The sequence below is a fragment of the Paramisgurnus dabryanus genome, chromosome 2 (genome assembly GCF_030506205.2).
Source record: "Paramisgurnus dabryanus chromosome 2, PD_genome_1.1, whole genome shotgun sequence".
Lineage (NCBI taxonomy): Eukaryota > Metazoa > Chordata > Actinopteri > Cypriniformes > Cobitidae > Paramisgurnus > Paramisgurnus dabryanus.
The window spans coordinates 19705834-19723132 of NC_133338.1; the positions used below are offsets into that span (position 1 = coordinate 19705834).

Consider the following 17299-nt stretch of genomic DNA (forward strand, 5'->3'; position numbering starts at 1 on the left):
TAATGAATTTTGCATCAGTGCAAAATCCCATAGCTGTTTGTTTGTCTCCCATCATTCATTTCTGATTTGATAGTTACTAACTGACAGAAATACAGCAGTGCTCGTGCACATGTCTCCTTACACAAAGGCATAATGATGCTCCATGTGGTGCTTATAGGAGCTACAGAACAACGTCAATCCCTTGCATTAGGACCCACTCGTGATCGATTATAGCTCAGGGGCTGCTTTCTTGAAAGGCAGAATTCACATTATCTATTTAATTCAATGCATATCTCAGTATTCAGTTCATATTGTTTATTAATACTAAGAACTATGTCTCAATAATCTGGCATTTTTATCAATAATGAAACACATAAAACATATTTCCGGTAGCCTACATATAATCTTTGTACGGGTGAAAAAGATTTTAGAGTGTCGTAAAATCTAGTGAGCTTCCTACTGAGACAGCATGAACGCGTTTATGAAGCCCTGAAATGCCGCCAAGTGAAGGTATAGTAAAGCATGGTAGCTTACGAGACGTTTTACATTTTTGCTGCCCTAGAGAGCGAGAGCGAGAGAGAGAGAGAGAGAGAGAGAGAGAGAGAGAGAGAGAGAGAGAGAGAGAGAGAGAGAGAGAGAGATACGATGTTAAGTTACTAACCACAGCAATGGACGTCCTCACTGCCTCTGATACACTTTGTCTGAGCTCAGCCGCCGTCCCCGGTTTGCTCAACCTCTTTGTGAATTTTCGCACTTCAGACATGATTTTAGATTGACGGTAATTCCATTAACGTCCTTATTGCGGGAAACGACATCGCGGCACGCCAATACGCGATTCTGACAGATGTGCGGATGCAGGCTGGGAGGGGCCACTTGGACCATATTTAGCCCTGCCCATCTTGAATGGTTGCCCGATAGTTATGAAACCCGCGTTCCGGAAAGTAAGTTATGAAGTTTGCTTTGTATATAAAGGTTTTCTTTGTTTTTAAACGCTAGCCATTAAAATAAATAGTGTGGTTAAATAGCGAATGAATAATTTTTGTCGAGACGCAACTATGTAAAATAATATACTATTACGTAGAAATGTACAGATTGTGTTAAAGCAAGTTATATTTTAACAGTTTCCTTAAGTAAGTACGTTACATCATTATATATAATATATACAGTATAACAACGTTAATTGTTTTAAATATTAAGCTATCCGACCAGAAATACGGTCGTAGGCTGACCTCTTGTGGTCTTGGTGCGTATTAAAATATTCAAATTAATGAAACAATTTCCAATTTTTTCTTATTTAAATGTAGATGCATAAAAATAAAGCTTTAATTAACCCTTTAACTACCTCTCAAACAAATGGTTGTGCACATTTTAGTCAATATATAGAGGAGTGCATAACTGATTGAGCTATCTCTACCATTTGCTTGAGGTATGTTATTTCAAAAAATCCACTAGATATCATATATAGATATCCAATAGATATCATGATATAGAGTGTCAATCACAGCACTTGTCACAACACTTCTTCTTAAATGGATGTCAGAGACATCCATTTATCCATGTGATCTATTCTTGGAGAAATTTTGCAAGGAAAGCATTTTTTTTACACTGTAAGATCCCTAATTTTTAAAATTATGTTACTTGTGGCAAACAGTTTTTAATAATTTTTCAAAAACATGCTCTACCAAACGGTTGATTTGTCACTTTATGGTAAAAGTAGAAAAGCTAAGCTATTGTTTTCAGATCATCCATTTCTGTAGTCAGAATGTACTATTTGCGGAGAAATACACATTTCTGATCATTCACAGCTATGAATATGAAACCCAGGCAGTTAAAAGTAAAAAAATTAAAATTAAAAAACATAATTTGATATTTATCCATCGTAATTTTATTTGTACAGACTGCCTGCTATATACAGAGTTAGAAAAAGATCAGAAAACAACTAAATACATTATCTTTTATATATACATACATACATATACATTATACATTCTGTACAGTATTCACCTACCAGCTAAAAAGTACATGCACATTCACATAAAGCTGGTTTTATAACATAAGTACGATTTAGAAAGTGGAATTTTATTCAAATAAAACAAACAATGTTTTAAATGTCTCTCTCTATCAATCTTATTGCTTTTTCTAGCTGCATTTGGTTTTGAAAAGCTGATGAACTTTTCGACTCAGATTTGGTCTCCATGTTTTCACCAGACTCTTCATATTGACCATAAGACGACCTTTTTTCACATCTTCGTGTCCGATAACAAGATATTGCATCCCTACAGCAATAGAAAAACATCAGAGTATAAGAAAAATATAAGAAAAAAGCATATATAAAAAAAGACTTTCTAACTCAAAAATATATATACACTGTATATTGGGACAAAAATAAGTGCTTTAATTATGTTATTGTGCATAAGAATGATTCAAATTACATTATTATTCCATTAAGTAATATTGGCAACTAAAACTTTTATCATGATAATGTTTTGATATGGTATTATATTACATAGCTACACCCCAACAGAATCTTCCATTAGGTCATGTACAGTAAAAAGCAATGGAATCAACTAAAACAGAATGTGTGTCTTTGTGTCTGCTGACCGGGGTAAAGGATAGGGCAGGTGCACCCTCGTAAGGTCCAGGACTCAGGATACAGAGTTTGATTTCCAGGAGTGAGCTTGATGCTTAAGTCCTCCCACAACACCTTGAGAACCTGAACATCCACCTCAGCATGAGAGCCCTTGTCATGAGCATCCAGCACTTTCACTTTTACTGCTACACACACACAAAAATGCAAACATATTCATAATATGAGCCAATTACACCAAAAATAAAACTGAGCATTCAACAGCAGGTTGGTTTTTATGTGCTACTGTATATACCGTAAGCTTTCTTCATGTTGCAGAATGCTTTGCGGTTTCCAAGGGTTTGCTGTTTGCATTCACATTTGTCTGTAAAGAAAAGAAATACCCAGCAATTAAAGTATTGGCTGTCGATTTCATTCTGCTGCTATGACAACTTAAAACCGGTATGACATTACAACAGCGAACGCCTTGACCCAGACAAGACAATAGACTTTTAATGAAAGTTGACAGCTCTCTTATCAGCCTGAATATTTGTATGCAATACCTGGATGACTGAAGGCAGAGAAAAGCTCTTCTGTTTGAAACAACTGATTTTCTCTTCTGTCGTGATCTGATTCAGATCTAAAAACACACACAAAGCAGGAAAGTTATGAGGTTTCATTTAAAATTTTAATTATTCATAAGAAAAAGTTATTATGTAACAGCTGATCAAAGTAAGGCTTCATTGTAAAAATATTACTTTAAGACAGGCATAGTTTCTGGATCTCTCAAAAGGCCTGTGCCAACAGAAATGGCCATAAGCATTCATGCCATGTGACATTACACAACTAGTAAAAGTAATCACCTAATCATACAGTCTCCTTTGTAGGGGTCACAATCACTGGCACACTGGCAAGGCTTACAGCCATACTCATCGAAGCCCCAGTATCCCAGCATGCAATGGTCACAAAGTGGCCCAGTCACGCCAGGCTTACAGACACAATCTCCATTTTCAGGGTTACAGTATGATGAACCCACATGGTTACAATTACATGCTGAAATTTAAAAAAGAGGGAAAGTTAGCATCAAATGCATCCAATTCACTTTTTGCCACCGAACATCCCCTTAAAATATTTACATGTCATTGAGTGCTACAACTGGAACAAAAGACAATAGAAGAGAGCTGTCCAAACCAGACTGACTTTTTTACGTACTGTATGAAGTCAATTATTGCAAGACTGGAGTCATCTTATGATTTATCTGTCTGCTCCCACACACTCTTTCACATACAAAATTTACGCAAGTTACTCACACACACACACACACACACAAGATCCCATCAATGTTCTTGTTATTTTGCATGTCCCAACCTGCCATAAGAACCATTAGCATTCCAAGCAGGAATAACATTCAATACCAAACATCCCCTCGATGTGCATGCGTGTGTGTGTGCTACAGCATCGGACATGTTCGTGAATACTTCCGTGTTCCCGAATTTTGACATCATCTAGGCCAGGCTACACACACACACACACAATCAGATTCCAGAATATTCATGGACACGTGCGCCTTTCACATAGGACGGGAAAGATGAAAGATCAGGAACGGAAGGGTAGAAGGGGAAACACATATACCCCACATAGCATTTTAAGCAGCTTTTCAAAATCTGAGATTAATGGCTTTCATCTTTGTCTAAGACTGAAATTCAGGACCACACTAACAAATATGGCTATCCAGACGTGCAACCAAGAACACTGTATCCAGACTTTATACAAACACTCCACACCCATGATTTTGTGATACAATATTGTGCACATGTCCCCGTGTTCACACGTCTTACGTATGCAAGAATCCGGGTCACTCGGGGGTCGCTTTGGGTCTCTGTGAAAGCCGCTCTTGCAGTGTTGACAGTGGCGTCCAGTGGTATTGTGAAGACAGTCACATACACCGCCGCTCCGCTGTCCAGAGCGCAGCCATACGGTCTCATCGAAGCGACAGCTCTCTGCGTGGCCGTTACACTTGCACTCTGCACAACAGTAACGACAAACACAAGTTTGCCATTATTACAAGCAGACATGCATGTGTGAGAAGTGGTTCACTCGCCTTTTTATGGTTAGGGAGCTGACCAAATCTGTGTTCCTCAAAATAGTACAGTTTGTTGAAATGTAGGAAAGAAACTTAGGAGGGGCGCTTACTAATGCATTGATGAGCTTCTCCAGTTAAACCGTTGGCTGGTTGCCATGGCCGGTCGTTGTAGAGCCCATCACATCGTTCACAGTGATCGCCTGCCGTGTGATGTCGACAAATACATTTACCATGCACCTGCAGGATAGACCCAAAAAAGGAAGCACAAATTTCAGCAAGCAATATATTCAACTTATCAAGTTCACCCAAGAACACCTGAGATAAAAGGCTTGTTAAAAATTTTAAAAGCACAATATGGTCATATGGCATTGTGCTTTAATACATACACATGGTGGTAAATGTTTTATCATACAGCCATAAACTAGCCAATGACATACTTTTTTCATACCACTAAAAATGTAAGCAATGTGTGCATTACAGAGAGTTTACCACAGGTGAAGGGTGTCCTTAAAGAATTGTTACATTTTGCAATTTTGTTTTTGAAAGTAAAACCTCCCAAGGCACCGTGTTACAGTGATGCAACATGGCTACATTAAAGGGAATAGATCACCCAAAAATAAAAATTATTTTATCATTTACTCACCCTCATGTTGCATGGCACATTGCCAGTGGAATGTTTGTAACCAAACCTTGTAGAAGCCCCATTGACATCCATAGTAAGAAAAAGAATACTATGGAAGCCAATGGTGCCTCTGATCAGTTTGGTTACATTTCTCAAAACATCTTTTTGATCTTTTTTCATCAGAACAAAGACATTTATACAGGTTTGTAACAACATGAGGGTGAGTAAATGATGACAGAATTTTAATTTTTGGGTGAACTATCCCTTTAAAATGGAAACTCCACTTTTTTCAAAATAGGCTTATTTTCAAGCTCCCCTAGAGTTAAAGCAACACTATGTAGTTTCCATGTAAAAATGACTTACAGCTCCCCCATGTGGTTGAAAAGCACAACAGTGCCTGGTATCAGACACTCTTCTGCAGGCAGGGGGAGGGGCGGGGCTGTGTGCTCTACCCTCCACCGCCAATTTCAGAGTCTGCTTGTAGCAGCTAGGAGGCTGCTCAGGTTGCAGCAACAGTACAATTTGTCCAGTTAAAAGTTGTTCTATCACTGAAATAATTTTAGAGACATTATTTAAAGGTAAAAAAACTACATAGTGATGCTTTAAACAACTGATTTTTACTGTTTTGGAACCCATGCAGCCGATCTCTGGGTCTGGCGGTACCGCTTTTAGCATGGCTTATCATATTTCATTGAATCTGATTAGACCAGTGTTTCTCAACCCTGGTCCTCAAGGACCCCCTTCCAGAATGTTTTAGATGTCTCCTTAATTAACACACCTGATTTAAATTATTAGCTTGTTAGGGAGACATTCTGGAAGGAGGCTGATGAGTTAGATCAGGTGTTTTAAATTGGGAGACATCTAAAACTTTCTGGAAGGGGGTCCTTGAGGACCAGGGTTGAGAAACACTGGATTAGACCATTAGCATCGTGCACAAAAATGACCAAAGAGTTTCAAAATTTTTCCTATTTAAAACTTGACTCTTCCGTAGTTACATCGTGTACTAAGACCGACTGAAAATTAAAGGGGCAATGGCATGAAAATCAATTTGACTAAGTGCTATAATTGGGTTCCCAGTGCTTCCTTTAACCTAGAAAATGTGAAAAAGTTCAACCCAGTAACTAAGTTTTGGTAAACCATTCCCTACAAGTCCGTGAAAAAATAGGTAATTGAAATTTGGCTCTCCTTATGATGTCATAAAGGAGCTCTTATTATAATAATACCGCCCCTTAATCTGCACTATCCAACCACAGCACTGCCATTTAGTGCAGAGAGAAAGAGAGAGAGAAAATAATTTACAGCACAATTGAGTTTGAATTGCATCAAACTACCATCAGTGCGATCACTTCACTTTTAAAGGACACACCCAAAATGGCACATTTTTGCACACACCTACAAATTGGCAATTTTAGCACGCTATTATAAGTTATCTATATGGTATTTTGAGCTAAAACTTCACATGTGCTCTGGGGACACCAAATATTTATTTGACATCTTAAAAAATTATTGTGACATGGCCCCTTTAAAAGTTGTGGTTTTCTAGGCAGATTATTATGCCAGAATGTGAGTATATTTCCTAGCCATATCGGCCTAGAAAATCGCTACTTTAAATTTTCCGTCGGTCTTAGTACACAATGTTACTACAGAAATGTCACGTTTTAAATTGGTAAAATATTGAAACTTTGTCCATTTTTGAGCGCGATGCTAATGGTCCAATCAGATTCAATGAATTATGCTAAGCTATGCTAAAAGTGGTTGCGCCAGACCTGAAGATCGGCTGAATGGATTCCAAAACAGTAAAACTCAGTTGTTTAACTCTAGGGAAGCTCGAACATAAGCCTATTTTGAAAAAAGTTGAGTGTCCCTTTAAAGGGATAGTTCACTCAAAAATTAAAAATTCTGTCATCATTAACAAACCCTCATGTTGTTACAAACCTGTATAAATGTCTTTGTTCTGACACAAAGGAAGATATTTTGAGAAAAGTTTGTAACCAAACCGATCAGAGGCACCATTGGCTTCCATAGTATTCTTTTTCCTACTATGGATGTCAATGGGGCTTCTACAAGGTTTGGTTACAAACATTCCACTGGCAATGAGCCAGTGCAACATGAGGGTGAGTAAATGATGACAAAATTTAAATTTTTGGGTGAACAATTCCTTTAACTTAGCCATGTTGGCATCACTGTAACACGGTGAAAAAAAATAGCAAAAATGTAACAATTCTTCCACATTTGAAAGTCATGTACAATTGTCAGGTAGCAACTTGCTTTATTTACAGACTTTTCTGGCCACAGAAATGTTTATCAGCATTTTACAACAACTTTGATTGACGCTCAGCCTTTCAAATTTAGCCAGAAGTTGTTTTTAAGTCAGTAAAATCTGAAGGAATTCTTTAAAACTGATAAGACTTCACAAGTAAACAAATGATGGAGACGCTAAATCTTTCCTACATTAAAAATGACTTAAGTCCTGCATAACAACATCCTCCTCACCCACAACGCCCATATTTACTTTATGCTTTTTCTCGATATGCAAGACTAGCATCAAAAAGTCCTGGTCTCTGTGAGTTTAAATTAAAGAGAACGCATAAATAAAAACTGTCTTCTTAATAAGTAACCCAAAAAAGGAGGAGGGGGATAAAAAGACGTGACTGCAGCAGTGACAAATGAGTTTCTTTAAACTGGCAATGTGCCATCCGGTTGGCATCTGAAACACTTTCACATGTTTATCATCATAACATGGGAGGAAACGCACTCAGACAGACACACTCCCTGCTAACCAAAACATTCCTGCAGGGGTACACAAGGGTTGCGTGTGAGCATGAGTCCTATTATGAGTGTCCTATCATGTCAACGCAACTCTGTTTGTCTGCATATCTGCGTGCATGTGTGTGTGCGCAAACTTGGCAGTTGGCACTTGCCGTATTATGTCTGGGCTGTCAGATCAAACGGTCTGACCTTTGATAAGAGAGCAATGAGTTGATTTGTGTGCGTTTGAGCGACTGTCACTAATTGCTGTTATTGTCCGATCGCAGCGGGCAAACAACAACTCAATTAGGACGAGGGCCGCAACAGTGCCTCACTTTTTTGCCTTGAGGTTTCTTATCTGCTTTCTCGCTCCATTCCCTTTTCCTGTCTGACGACTTTGTCTTTTTATCTTTCAATTGCTATCGGAGAAAGGTTTAACTGTACTCGCTCTGTAGAGATACACCCAATGAACAGCAAACGCATTGCTTATATAATCTGGAACAAAGAGAGTGAGAGAAGGGAAAAACTATGAGAGAGATGGAAAACTGTTTATGTAACCGTACTGGAAACACATCTTCTGGGAATGAAGATAACATCAATAACACAAAATTGTGTTAATCACCATGTAATTATCTATGAACCGCATAATGAAAGTTGCCAAGTTTTCCATATTTGTTTTATATCGTCACTGTCTCTTTAAATGAGCTTGAACAGTTCTTTACACTTTTAATCAAAAATAAACATGGATATGTTAACCAAATTTATTAAAACATTTACATTTGTTTGCAAACAGACACCATGTTTCAAGTTACTTTATTACAGTTTGTGAATCAAACCTGAGACTTTTAAGTTGCTAGCACCACATTCTACCATTTCATTTGTAGGATTATAACTGTAAATACACATGCACACTTACCATGTGTTTGTTAGAAAGATGCGTGATCTGGTGGTTGCCGGTGGGCACACACTGATCGGCATGCCCATGGCACAAACAACCTCCTTTTAATATGAGGTCATAGATGGCATAGTGTGCATCAGCAATGTTGGCATCAGGGAGTTTATGCTTGCAGGGGCAAGACTGTGGTTGAAGTAGGCGCACTCTTATGTTAGTGATGCTGAGGTGGGCTCGGGCCGTGATGCTGTATGGATTCAGTTTGTCCCATGGTGACAGCGCGCGGTAAATAACCTGCTCACACACAGAAAACGGACAATTACTAACATTTTTGCTGATGGTTTTTATCATAAGGTTTCAGGTGGGTGATTCTCACGAAACCATTGAAACACCACGGCACTAATGATTTTAGCTATAAAATGTGTAATATAGTAATATTAAAAAGCATCAGAATTAACACAATACTGTGTTCTACCTTGCACAATGTGTGATTTCAACATAAGAATTTATAATTTGTCAATTTTATTTCATTTTCTGCTGAAATTCTCATTACCGCAATGTGTCCGGCTGTGTTTGAACATGCATTATGTTGTAATTTAATCAAATGAACACACAAATATTAAAAAAAAAAAAAATGGATGTTTTGCTAGACTACTTTAGATGACAGAAAAAATATTTACTGAATATTCATGTATAATAATAATGAAGAAAAATTAGGAAAATGATGTGCCCATGCCTGATGTTCTCATCCTCCGTAACACTTTTTGAGAACAGTTTTAGCACACATACAGAATTTTAATAAAGTTTGATTTTGAGTGACCAAGCACATGGACCAGTTACTTCAAGATGGCTACCAGGTAAGATCATTTTTTTACAGTTAATTTGAAATATTGTCTTGTCAGAATGCTTACACGACATTTTGATTATCATTACCGCAACAGATTCTTATTAAATGTTAATTTAATTAATAGAAGCATAATACTTTGATTTTAAATGCATGTGCAGAATCTCCAAATTATGTTCTTTCAGGTTTGTCATGTCATTTTGAAAATATGTCAGTGTTGATGTTTTCTGACTGTTGCGGTAATGAGATTTTTTAGGACTATTTTTTTTAATTATGTTACAAAAAGTGTTAAATGATAAGTAAAAGTGTTTAAATTAAATGTTCCCATTTACTCCAGAGTTTGTTTTTCAATGTCTGGTGGGAAAAAAAGTAAATTTAAGCAATTTTTTAATTTTCATGCTTGACCTTTTTAAAACCAAGTTTTCGGGAGAATCACCCAGGTAATCCTCACTGTAATGTCTCTGTAATGGTTCCATAAAACAAAAATAGATTAATAGTTTCCTCAAAATGAAAAATAGCCCTCAAGCCAACCTAGGTGTCTATAACGGTCCAAAAACCGCATCCATCCTGTATGAAACTAAACCGTACAGTTATTAAATGTCTTGCGAGGTGAAGTGATGGGTTTTTGTAAGGAAACATGTATATTTCAAACTTTATAAACTACAACCGTTCACCTCTGAGCCAACATTACAAAAACCCATCGTTTTACCTCAAGAGACATTTATTAACTGTATGGATTGGTTTTTGATGGATGGATGTGCTTTTTGGAGCTTTTAAAATGGGACACGATCATTGCCATTACAATGTTGAAAAGAATAATAACATAACCCCAACTTTGTTTGGCTAAAGAAGAAATTCAAATACACCTAGGATGGCTTGAGGGCTAATTTTCATTTTGAGGTTAACTATGCCTTTAACTTCTTATTTATTATATAAAATTTTTAAATTACATCCGCAAAATATATTAGCATTGGGAACCATTAGGAACCCTACATTTAGAGACAGCCTTACAGAAAATTAAAAGAACAATCATTCATCACTTACCCAACAAATTAAACAAGAAAAACACATACACACACAAAAGCATGTCTCCTGTGATATGTTACGCTATGGATCTGCTTAATTCTCACCTCTCCATTGCTGCAAGGCAATGCTGTGGAATATTTCTGTGTACAGCTGTGTCCATCCTCCAGGTCAAACACTTTACTACAGTTGTGTGCATACAGCCTCAGAGCACTCCATGTGTGTCCAAAGTCCTGAGAGCGCTCTATTGCCATGGCAGCAGGGCGTGGCGATCGAAATATGATAATGAGGTGAGTGAAGTAAAATTCAACCTCCAAGTCCAGTTGTAAAGTTTCTGTGGCCACACCCTGTGCAGACTGCCACCAGGTTGGCGGGTGTTTGAAAGGCGAGTCTGTCATGGAGGAAGGTGGGTGTGCAAGGTGTGTCACTGAAGCATCACACGCCTCACATAGTGCCACACAATTGTCCATAGTGTAGTGACAGTAGTGTTCTGGAGATGTCGAGCCACACTGTGAGATGGTCTGTACTGAACGCCCGACTGCTAGGTTTCCCATGCGTGGATTACACACCTGATTATCACATCCTGGTACAGAGACACATTACAAAAATGGTATTAAAAACACACATTGCAGAACATTTAGATTTTTTCACAACGCAAAATATATACGTTGAGGATATAGCAACACAGACGCACTTTGATACTTAAGCGTTAAAGGGATAGTTCACCCAAAAATGAAAATACTGTCATTGTTTTCTCATCCTCGTGTTGTTTTTTGAATTTCTTTTTTGTGATGAACACAAAAGAAGATATTTTGATAAATGATGGTAACCATTGATTTCTAAAGAAGGAAAAACAAATACGATGGAATTCAATGGGCACCGTCAGCTGTGTGCTTATCATCATTTATCAAAATATCTTCTTTTGTGTTCATCAAAATAAAAAAATCATACAGGTTTAGAACAACATAAGAGTGAGTAAATGATGACAGTATTTGGGTGAACTATCCCTTTAAGACTATATACTGTATGTGTGAATGTCGTTGTATTTCCATAAAAAAAAAAAACATTAAATCAAGTGGCAGTAAATTATACAGAAAAATATAATTTTTTAAGCAGAACGCCTCACAAAGCAATTTGCTGGGTCTAAAATAATAGACATACGGTTTAAAATTATGACAAGCATATTAAGACACTTTCTGGTTGTCAAAGATGCAGTATGTCAGCACTGGTAACTCTCTTGGGACACCTGTGTGAACATTAAAAACTGAAACTAAAAAAAGTCTGGGACCAGTTAGTAATCGCAAAATTGGCTAATAAAATTTGAGTTAATTGTGACTGTTTTGGGGGTCTTAATAAACAAACAAAATAACATAAAAAAAATTAATATTTAGGCTACATTTTAGGTGCATGGCGAGTTTGGTGGCTGATTTATCAAGATGGGTGTATGTACATACTCATTCTTCATTAATATTTTCCACATTTAAGAACAATGGTAAAATTTTGGGAATTATTTTGTTACTAAACCAAATTCAAAATGTATCAAGCTGTTATATTATAGCATCGTCAATATAGCCACCCTTGGCATTTTATTATTTAGCTTCTTGATGTGTCACCATGAGATGCTGTATTCCCATCCCTCCTACTCTCTGCTTATTTAGTCCTTTCATGCATTTCATTTTTTAAATAAAACTTTAGTTTTCTAAATAAAAATTTCACATTCCCACTGATAGATTTTAAGATCAAAAGAAACATTTTAATCAACTCGCCCTAAACCTTTGACCGGTAGCGTATATGCAAAGTTTAAATTTGTTTTGCATATTCAAAGTATCCCGAAACTCTCTCATACTTTAACTTAGTTTATTATGGTCCTTGAGATTTGTCCTAAATTAAGCTGGTTTTGAACGCACATGTGCTGTGGTGCGCCAAAGCTAAGCGGGAGAGCGCAAAACACTGACCTGAGCGCGCAGAGTGCGGAACGCTGATCACAAGCGCTGCGAACAACACGCATCTCCCTGTCAGCTCCATATTAGTCACAGATCCAGAGGGAAAAAAATACACGTATCAAGCCCTTCGAGGGTTTAAATCCACAATAAGCACGAGAACCTGATTCCTCTCCAGAGCCTTTCAGAATGCAAGTAGGAGCACGACTTCATTGGCGTGGGTTGGCCAGGTGCGCAAACGCTGAGCTGAGGTGATCTTCTCCCATAACAAACAGAAACTTGTTATCTTCACCTGAAAGAGGACAGAAATCTTGCACGGCACCTCCATTTGGTGAGCAACCTTCCATAAGCGCAATACCGAAACACTTCTTTACCTTGTGGCAGCTGTCCATGCGCACGGCTCATATAAAGGAGAATTGTGCGGAGTGTGTTGGTCTGTAGCGGGTCTCGTGGGCCAGTGCGTGTCACTCTTTTAACACCTGAGCTAAAATCTGGAGCTCCTGTGAGTGACGGGAGGCGTGTTCGGCTGCGCGAGGCGCTCCGCAGACCGATCGGCGTAGGACATCTAAGTACCGCGAGAGTAAGTCGAGAACTGTTCTTTCGAATTGCTCTCGCGGTAATTTGATCTCAGACTCTGACCAGTCTGTGCAGCGCTGCATGATGTCGATCACGCCCAGGACCTTTGAAGAACGGAGGCCACGCCCCTTATCCCAACATTTAGAATGCGTGAGTCATTCAACGTCAGATCAGCACTTGCAAGGCACATTTTTATTTTATGTTTCACAAAATCTTTTGTTTTTACTATATATAATTAATTTATGGAGTACTTTGGAAAACTTTGACGTTTTAAAAGAATTACCTAGATTTGCATTTTCTGAAGGAAATAGAAACTATTCACCTATTCATCTCAATTTACTCACCAGAAAGTTCTTCTTCTTTGTATTCTTTAGTGGTATTGTATATGCCTATTGATGTTAGCCGTGGCGTAGAAGGCTAAATTACATGTTATGTTCTTTCATCAATAAATTTTGTCAAAACGTCTAATTAGGTCAAAGATATATGCCTGTATACTTTAATACATTATACGGAAATCCCAGTTTATCCTGCTACTGGACAGAAATTTCTTTTTCATTCAGTATTTGATCCCATTCTTAGGAGTGTCAATCAAATATACAAAAATCCCCTATAATTGTTTATTAACTGTAATGCGATTATTTTTTAATAGTATAACTCGACTGAAAATAATGTGACAATAAGACCAATAAACGGTACACTGTTATATTGTTCAATAGTAGCTTATTTTAACTATAGTAAATAAGTAAACTAATAAATACATACTGTAATTAACATTATATCTATAACCTTTACTGCAGTGTAGTAAACACACAAATGTACTATAGTATTTTTCATGTGCAGAGCGTGTACATTTATTTAATGAATGGGCTCAGTGAAACACTATGTTTTGAGACTGGTAAACAGGAATGTGCTTGATGAAAGACCGGACACATTCTTAAACGGGATAAAAAAATTGTCTGGAATCCGGATCTGCAAAAGATTTCCCGGATAATCCGCTCTTGTGGGTTTTCTGGCAGTATTTCTGCGTTTTAATTCATTAACAAAGTACTCAACACATCTCTGGAGCTTAGAATAATTGACCAGAATATTCTGGTTCTGAACGAGTCTAAATTAATCTCTTGATGTTCTTTATTAGTTAAGCACTGAAGGGTTATCCTAAATTGTATAAATGGTGCTATTACATGCCAGTAGTGATGGGGGCGCTATAGGGAAACGTGCTCTAGTCTTCGCCCGTGCGGTCATAGTGCGCTCGCTGTACTTTCCTGTTTCGGCGGCAAGGCGTGCGAGTGAACTGCAGTAGCATTTGCTATTCGAATTAATACAATTTTTGCCTTCTAAAATACTGTTTAAGCAGTCCAGAGATGGTAAGTTCATAGGCGTCACATGTAGTATATTTAGTGTATGAGACTGTGATAGATAAAGGTAAATTTGATTCATTATTGAGCATTAAAAGCGGCTAGTATGTTAGCATCTGTAACGTAGACCGTTCGTTGTTTCAGATGGCTGATTCTTTTGATCAGTTTGTTTTTATTTTTTGCGGTTAACTTACGTTTCAGTCTACGGGCCTTGGTACTGTCTACACAACAAAAAACTTCAAGCACAATAGTATTACATTCTTACTTGTACCGTAGTATTCTTGGTATCATGATCATGCATAGCATATTTTTAGCGTATACTGGATTGTGCAAGGTATTAAACTCAACGCTTTAAATTCGTGTCTCTTGCGCAGAGTTTACCATTGAATCCCAAGCCCTTTCTAAACGGTCTTACGGGTAAGCCCGTGATGGTGAAGCTGAAGTGGGGTATGGAGTACAAAGGGTACCTCGTATCAGTGGATGGATATATGAACATGCAGGTAAAAAGCTTCCTATATAGATGGTGGCCCAATCAAAGCATCAACAGAGCTATTTATAATGCAGGCTTAATTTAAAAAAAAATAATTAAGATCATTATTGCTTTGCCTCATGGTGTTGTGATGCATTGTCCAGACAAAAACATAACATTTATTTTCAGTATGTCATCTGTATCTGTTCTCTATGCATAGTTATACCATAACCCAGTCTAAAATTCAGAGATTCTGATGTGTTATCTCACATTGCGTCCAAACATAAAATGTTGCATGCTGTGTTTATATTAGGATATTACATTATTTTGTTACTTTTGTATTACATACAAAGTTTGGTATGTGATTATATGACAGATATTCAACAATACAGAATTGAGCTTAAAATCTGTGTCTGTTGGCAGCACAAGTAAGAGATGAACGCATTTTTATTGTGCCCTTTCTATCTGTGCTGTATCTAGCTCGCCAACACAGAAGAGTATGTGGATGGAGCATTAGCAGGTCACCTTGGTGAGGTGCTCATCAGGTGAGGTTTTGGATTGAAATTCAGTATGTGAATTACAGCAAATTCTTTGTTGTTCTTATTAACATGATTTGTGTTTCCTATTTTCCCCACAGATGTAATAATGTTTTGTATATAAGAGGAGTAGAAGAAGAAGAAGAAGATGGAGAGATGAGAGAATGAAGAGTCGATTGATTTCTTTATCTACACGGGATTGGAAGCTGTATTGCTCAGTTTGCATTTTGTCTCAATTTTATGTGAGAATGTTTCTTTTTCTTTGTTAAATTGTTAGTTTTGTTATTTTTTACACTGTAAAAGTTATTGGCAGCACAATGACTAATAAATTGTGCAGTTTGTATATGTGTGTCATTGCTTTTTTTCTTGCTTGCATTGTATCTAATATCTGGGGGTGTCTTGTAGCATGGTGCAAAGTATAGACCATTTTGGAGTAGACGTCACTGCAAGCTGCGTGCGCAATGTGGTTGCATAAAAACAGTGGAAATGAATTAGACACAAGTGAAACGAGCAAGATAACTCACTAGAAAATGTACTGTTGTGCTGTTAAGTGTCAGAATAGGAATGCCAAAAAAGATGGCTTTCATTTTTATAGAATACCATCGCCGAAGACACCATTTGAAGATAAACGTAGGTGTTAATGTTTGCAATAAGCCCTTAAACGGACAGATTGGAGCAATGAAATAATCTGGAAATCTATTAATAATTAGATTAGAAATTAAGTAGAGAAGATGTCCGGTGTTCTGTCGAAGTCTGTTCCCTCTATTTGTTTCTTATAGCGTTTTTATCATGTTACATTTATAATTTATTCCGAATAAATGTTTTTATAATGAAAAAGCAATCATATCACAATTTTTAAAAAAATATTTCATATTTGTTTCGTTTTCTATTAATTCTTTTTATTTCCTTATCTTATTCCTGTTTGTTTTAAAATGATTATGTTTACATACTTAATAAATATATTAATATAGCACACACACTCAATGTAAAATGTTATTAATATATAAACAGGCCTTTTTAATGTATGTGTAAACATAATACTTTTATAATAGTTTTAGAACAAACACGTAAGCTATAAATATAAGGAAAAATAATTATGAAATATTTAATAAACATTATTATATATAATACATAATAGTAGTATTGCTTTTATATGTACTTTAGCGATTCAGACTGTAAAAATAATTGATTTAGCAAAAAAGAACAATACATATACATGCATATCAGTAGCCAAGCCATTTAAACTTTTTATTTATCTAAAAAATAAACGTAACGTGATTAAAACGCTATAAGAAACATTGCACTTTAGGGAAACATAGGGGAATCAGACTTCGACAGAACACCGAATCCATAAAAATCAAGGTTTAATGCTAAAACACTTCTCACAGCTACTGTGGAGCTGTCCCTAGGTTTGTTCGACTTCATGCGGCGCCGCAAGAGATGACGTCAAAGTTCCGCGAGAGCGATATAAAAGCAAACTCCTCGTATGATTTCGCGAATCGCTCTCGCGGTACTTTGACGACATACGGTTGTCGATTCTCGCGGCGCCGGATGAAGTCGAACAAGCCTACTTTCTGCAACCAGTTTGGCTCCGCCGACAAAAAACGTCATCTCTGTTTGCAAACACGAAAGTGGTCTGGGAAACAAGACTTTTTATGTTATGTGG

At 37.1% G+C, this 17299-nt stretch overlaps 3 protein-coding genes across 4 annotated transcripts in view; 1 reads left to right on the plus strand and 2 right to left on the minus strand.

Moving 5' to 3' along the window:
• The window catches only part of dock11 (dedicator of cytokinesis 11), a 107824-nt gene extending 106975 nt beyond the window's left edge, over positions 1-849 (minus strand). For both annotated transcript variants that reach the window (XM_065275518.2, XM_065275515.2), the window contains exon 1: positions 641-849. In XM_065275518.2, the coding sequence (XP_065131590.1) occupies positions 641-742 (102 nt within the window). In that variant the 5' untranslated portion in view covers positions 743-849. The remainder of the gene's footprint in view (positions 1-640) is intronic.
• Positions 850-1668: 819 nt separating this feature from the next.
• ntn4 (netrin 4) lies at positions 1669-13207 on the minus strand. Its single transcript, XM_065275500.2, has 10 exons — positions 12713-13207; positions 10865-11340; positions 8915-9184; positions 4739-4865; positions 4384-4569; positions 3409-3598; positions 3109-3185; positions 2862-2930; positions 2581-2754; positions 1669-2255 (listed from the first exon to the last, which is right to left on the minus strand). Exons 1-10 carry the CDS (start codon positions 12780-12782, stop codon positions 2119-2121), a joined length of 1776 nt encoding a protein of 591 aa, XP_065131572.1. The 5' UTR covers positions 12783-13207; the 3' UTR covers positions 1669-2118.
• A 1292-nt stretch (positions 13208-14499) lies between these two features.
• snrpf (small nuclear ribonucleoprotein polypeptide F) lies at positions 14500-15976 on the plus strand. The gene is made up of 4 exons (XM_065275445.1): positions 14500-14637; positions 15003-15128; positions 15578-15642; positions 15735-15976. Exons 1-4 carry the CDS (start codon positions 14635-14637, stop codon positions 15799-15801), a joined length of 261 nt encoding a protein of 86 aa, XP_065131517.1. The 5' UTR covers positions 14500-14634; the 3' UTR covers positions 15802-15976.
• The last annotated feature ends 1323 nt before the right edge of the window (positions 15977-17299 follow it).

What these genes read in the sequence shown, in the direction of transcription:
- snrpf (XM_065275445.1), top strand. An exon ending in ATGGATATATGAACATGCAG is followed by an intron (nt 15,129 to 15,577) that starts GTAAAAAGCTTC and finishes TGCTGTATCTAG; the next exon opens with CTCGCCAACACAGAAGAGTA. An exon ending in CTTGGTGAGGTGCTCATCAG is followed by an intron (nt 15,643 to 15,734) that starts GTGAGGTTTTGG and finishes TTTTCCCCACAG; the next exon opens with ATGTAATAATGTTTTGTATA.
- ntn4 (XM_065275500.2), bottom strand. Translation starts at nt 12,782, where the DNA reads ATGGAGCTGACAGGGAGATGCGTGTTGTTCGCAGCGCTTGTGATCAGC. An exon ending in TGACCCGGATTCTTGCATAC is followed by an intron (nt 3,599 to 4,383) that starts GTAAGACGTGTG and finishes TTTAAATTTCAG; the next exon opens with CATGTAATTGTAACCATGTG. An exon ending in CTCTGCCTTCAGTCATCCAG is followed by an intron (nt 2,931 to 3,108) that starts GTATTGCATACA and finishes TTTTCTTTACAG; the next exon opens with ACAAATGTGAATGCAAACAG.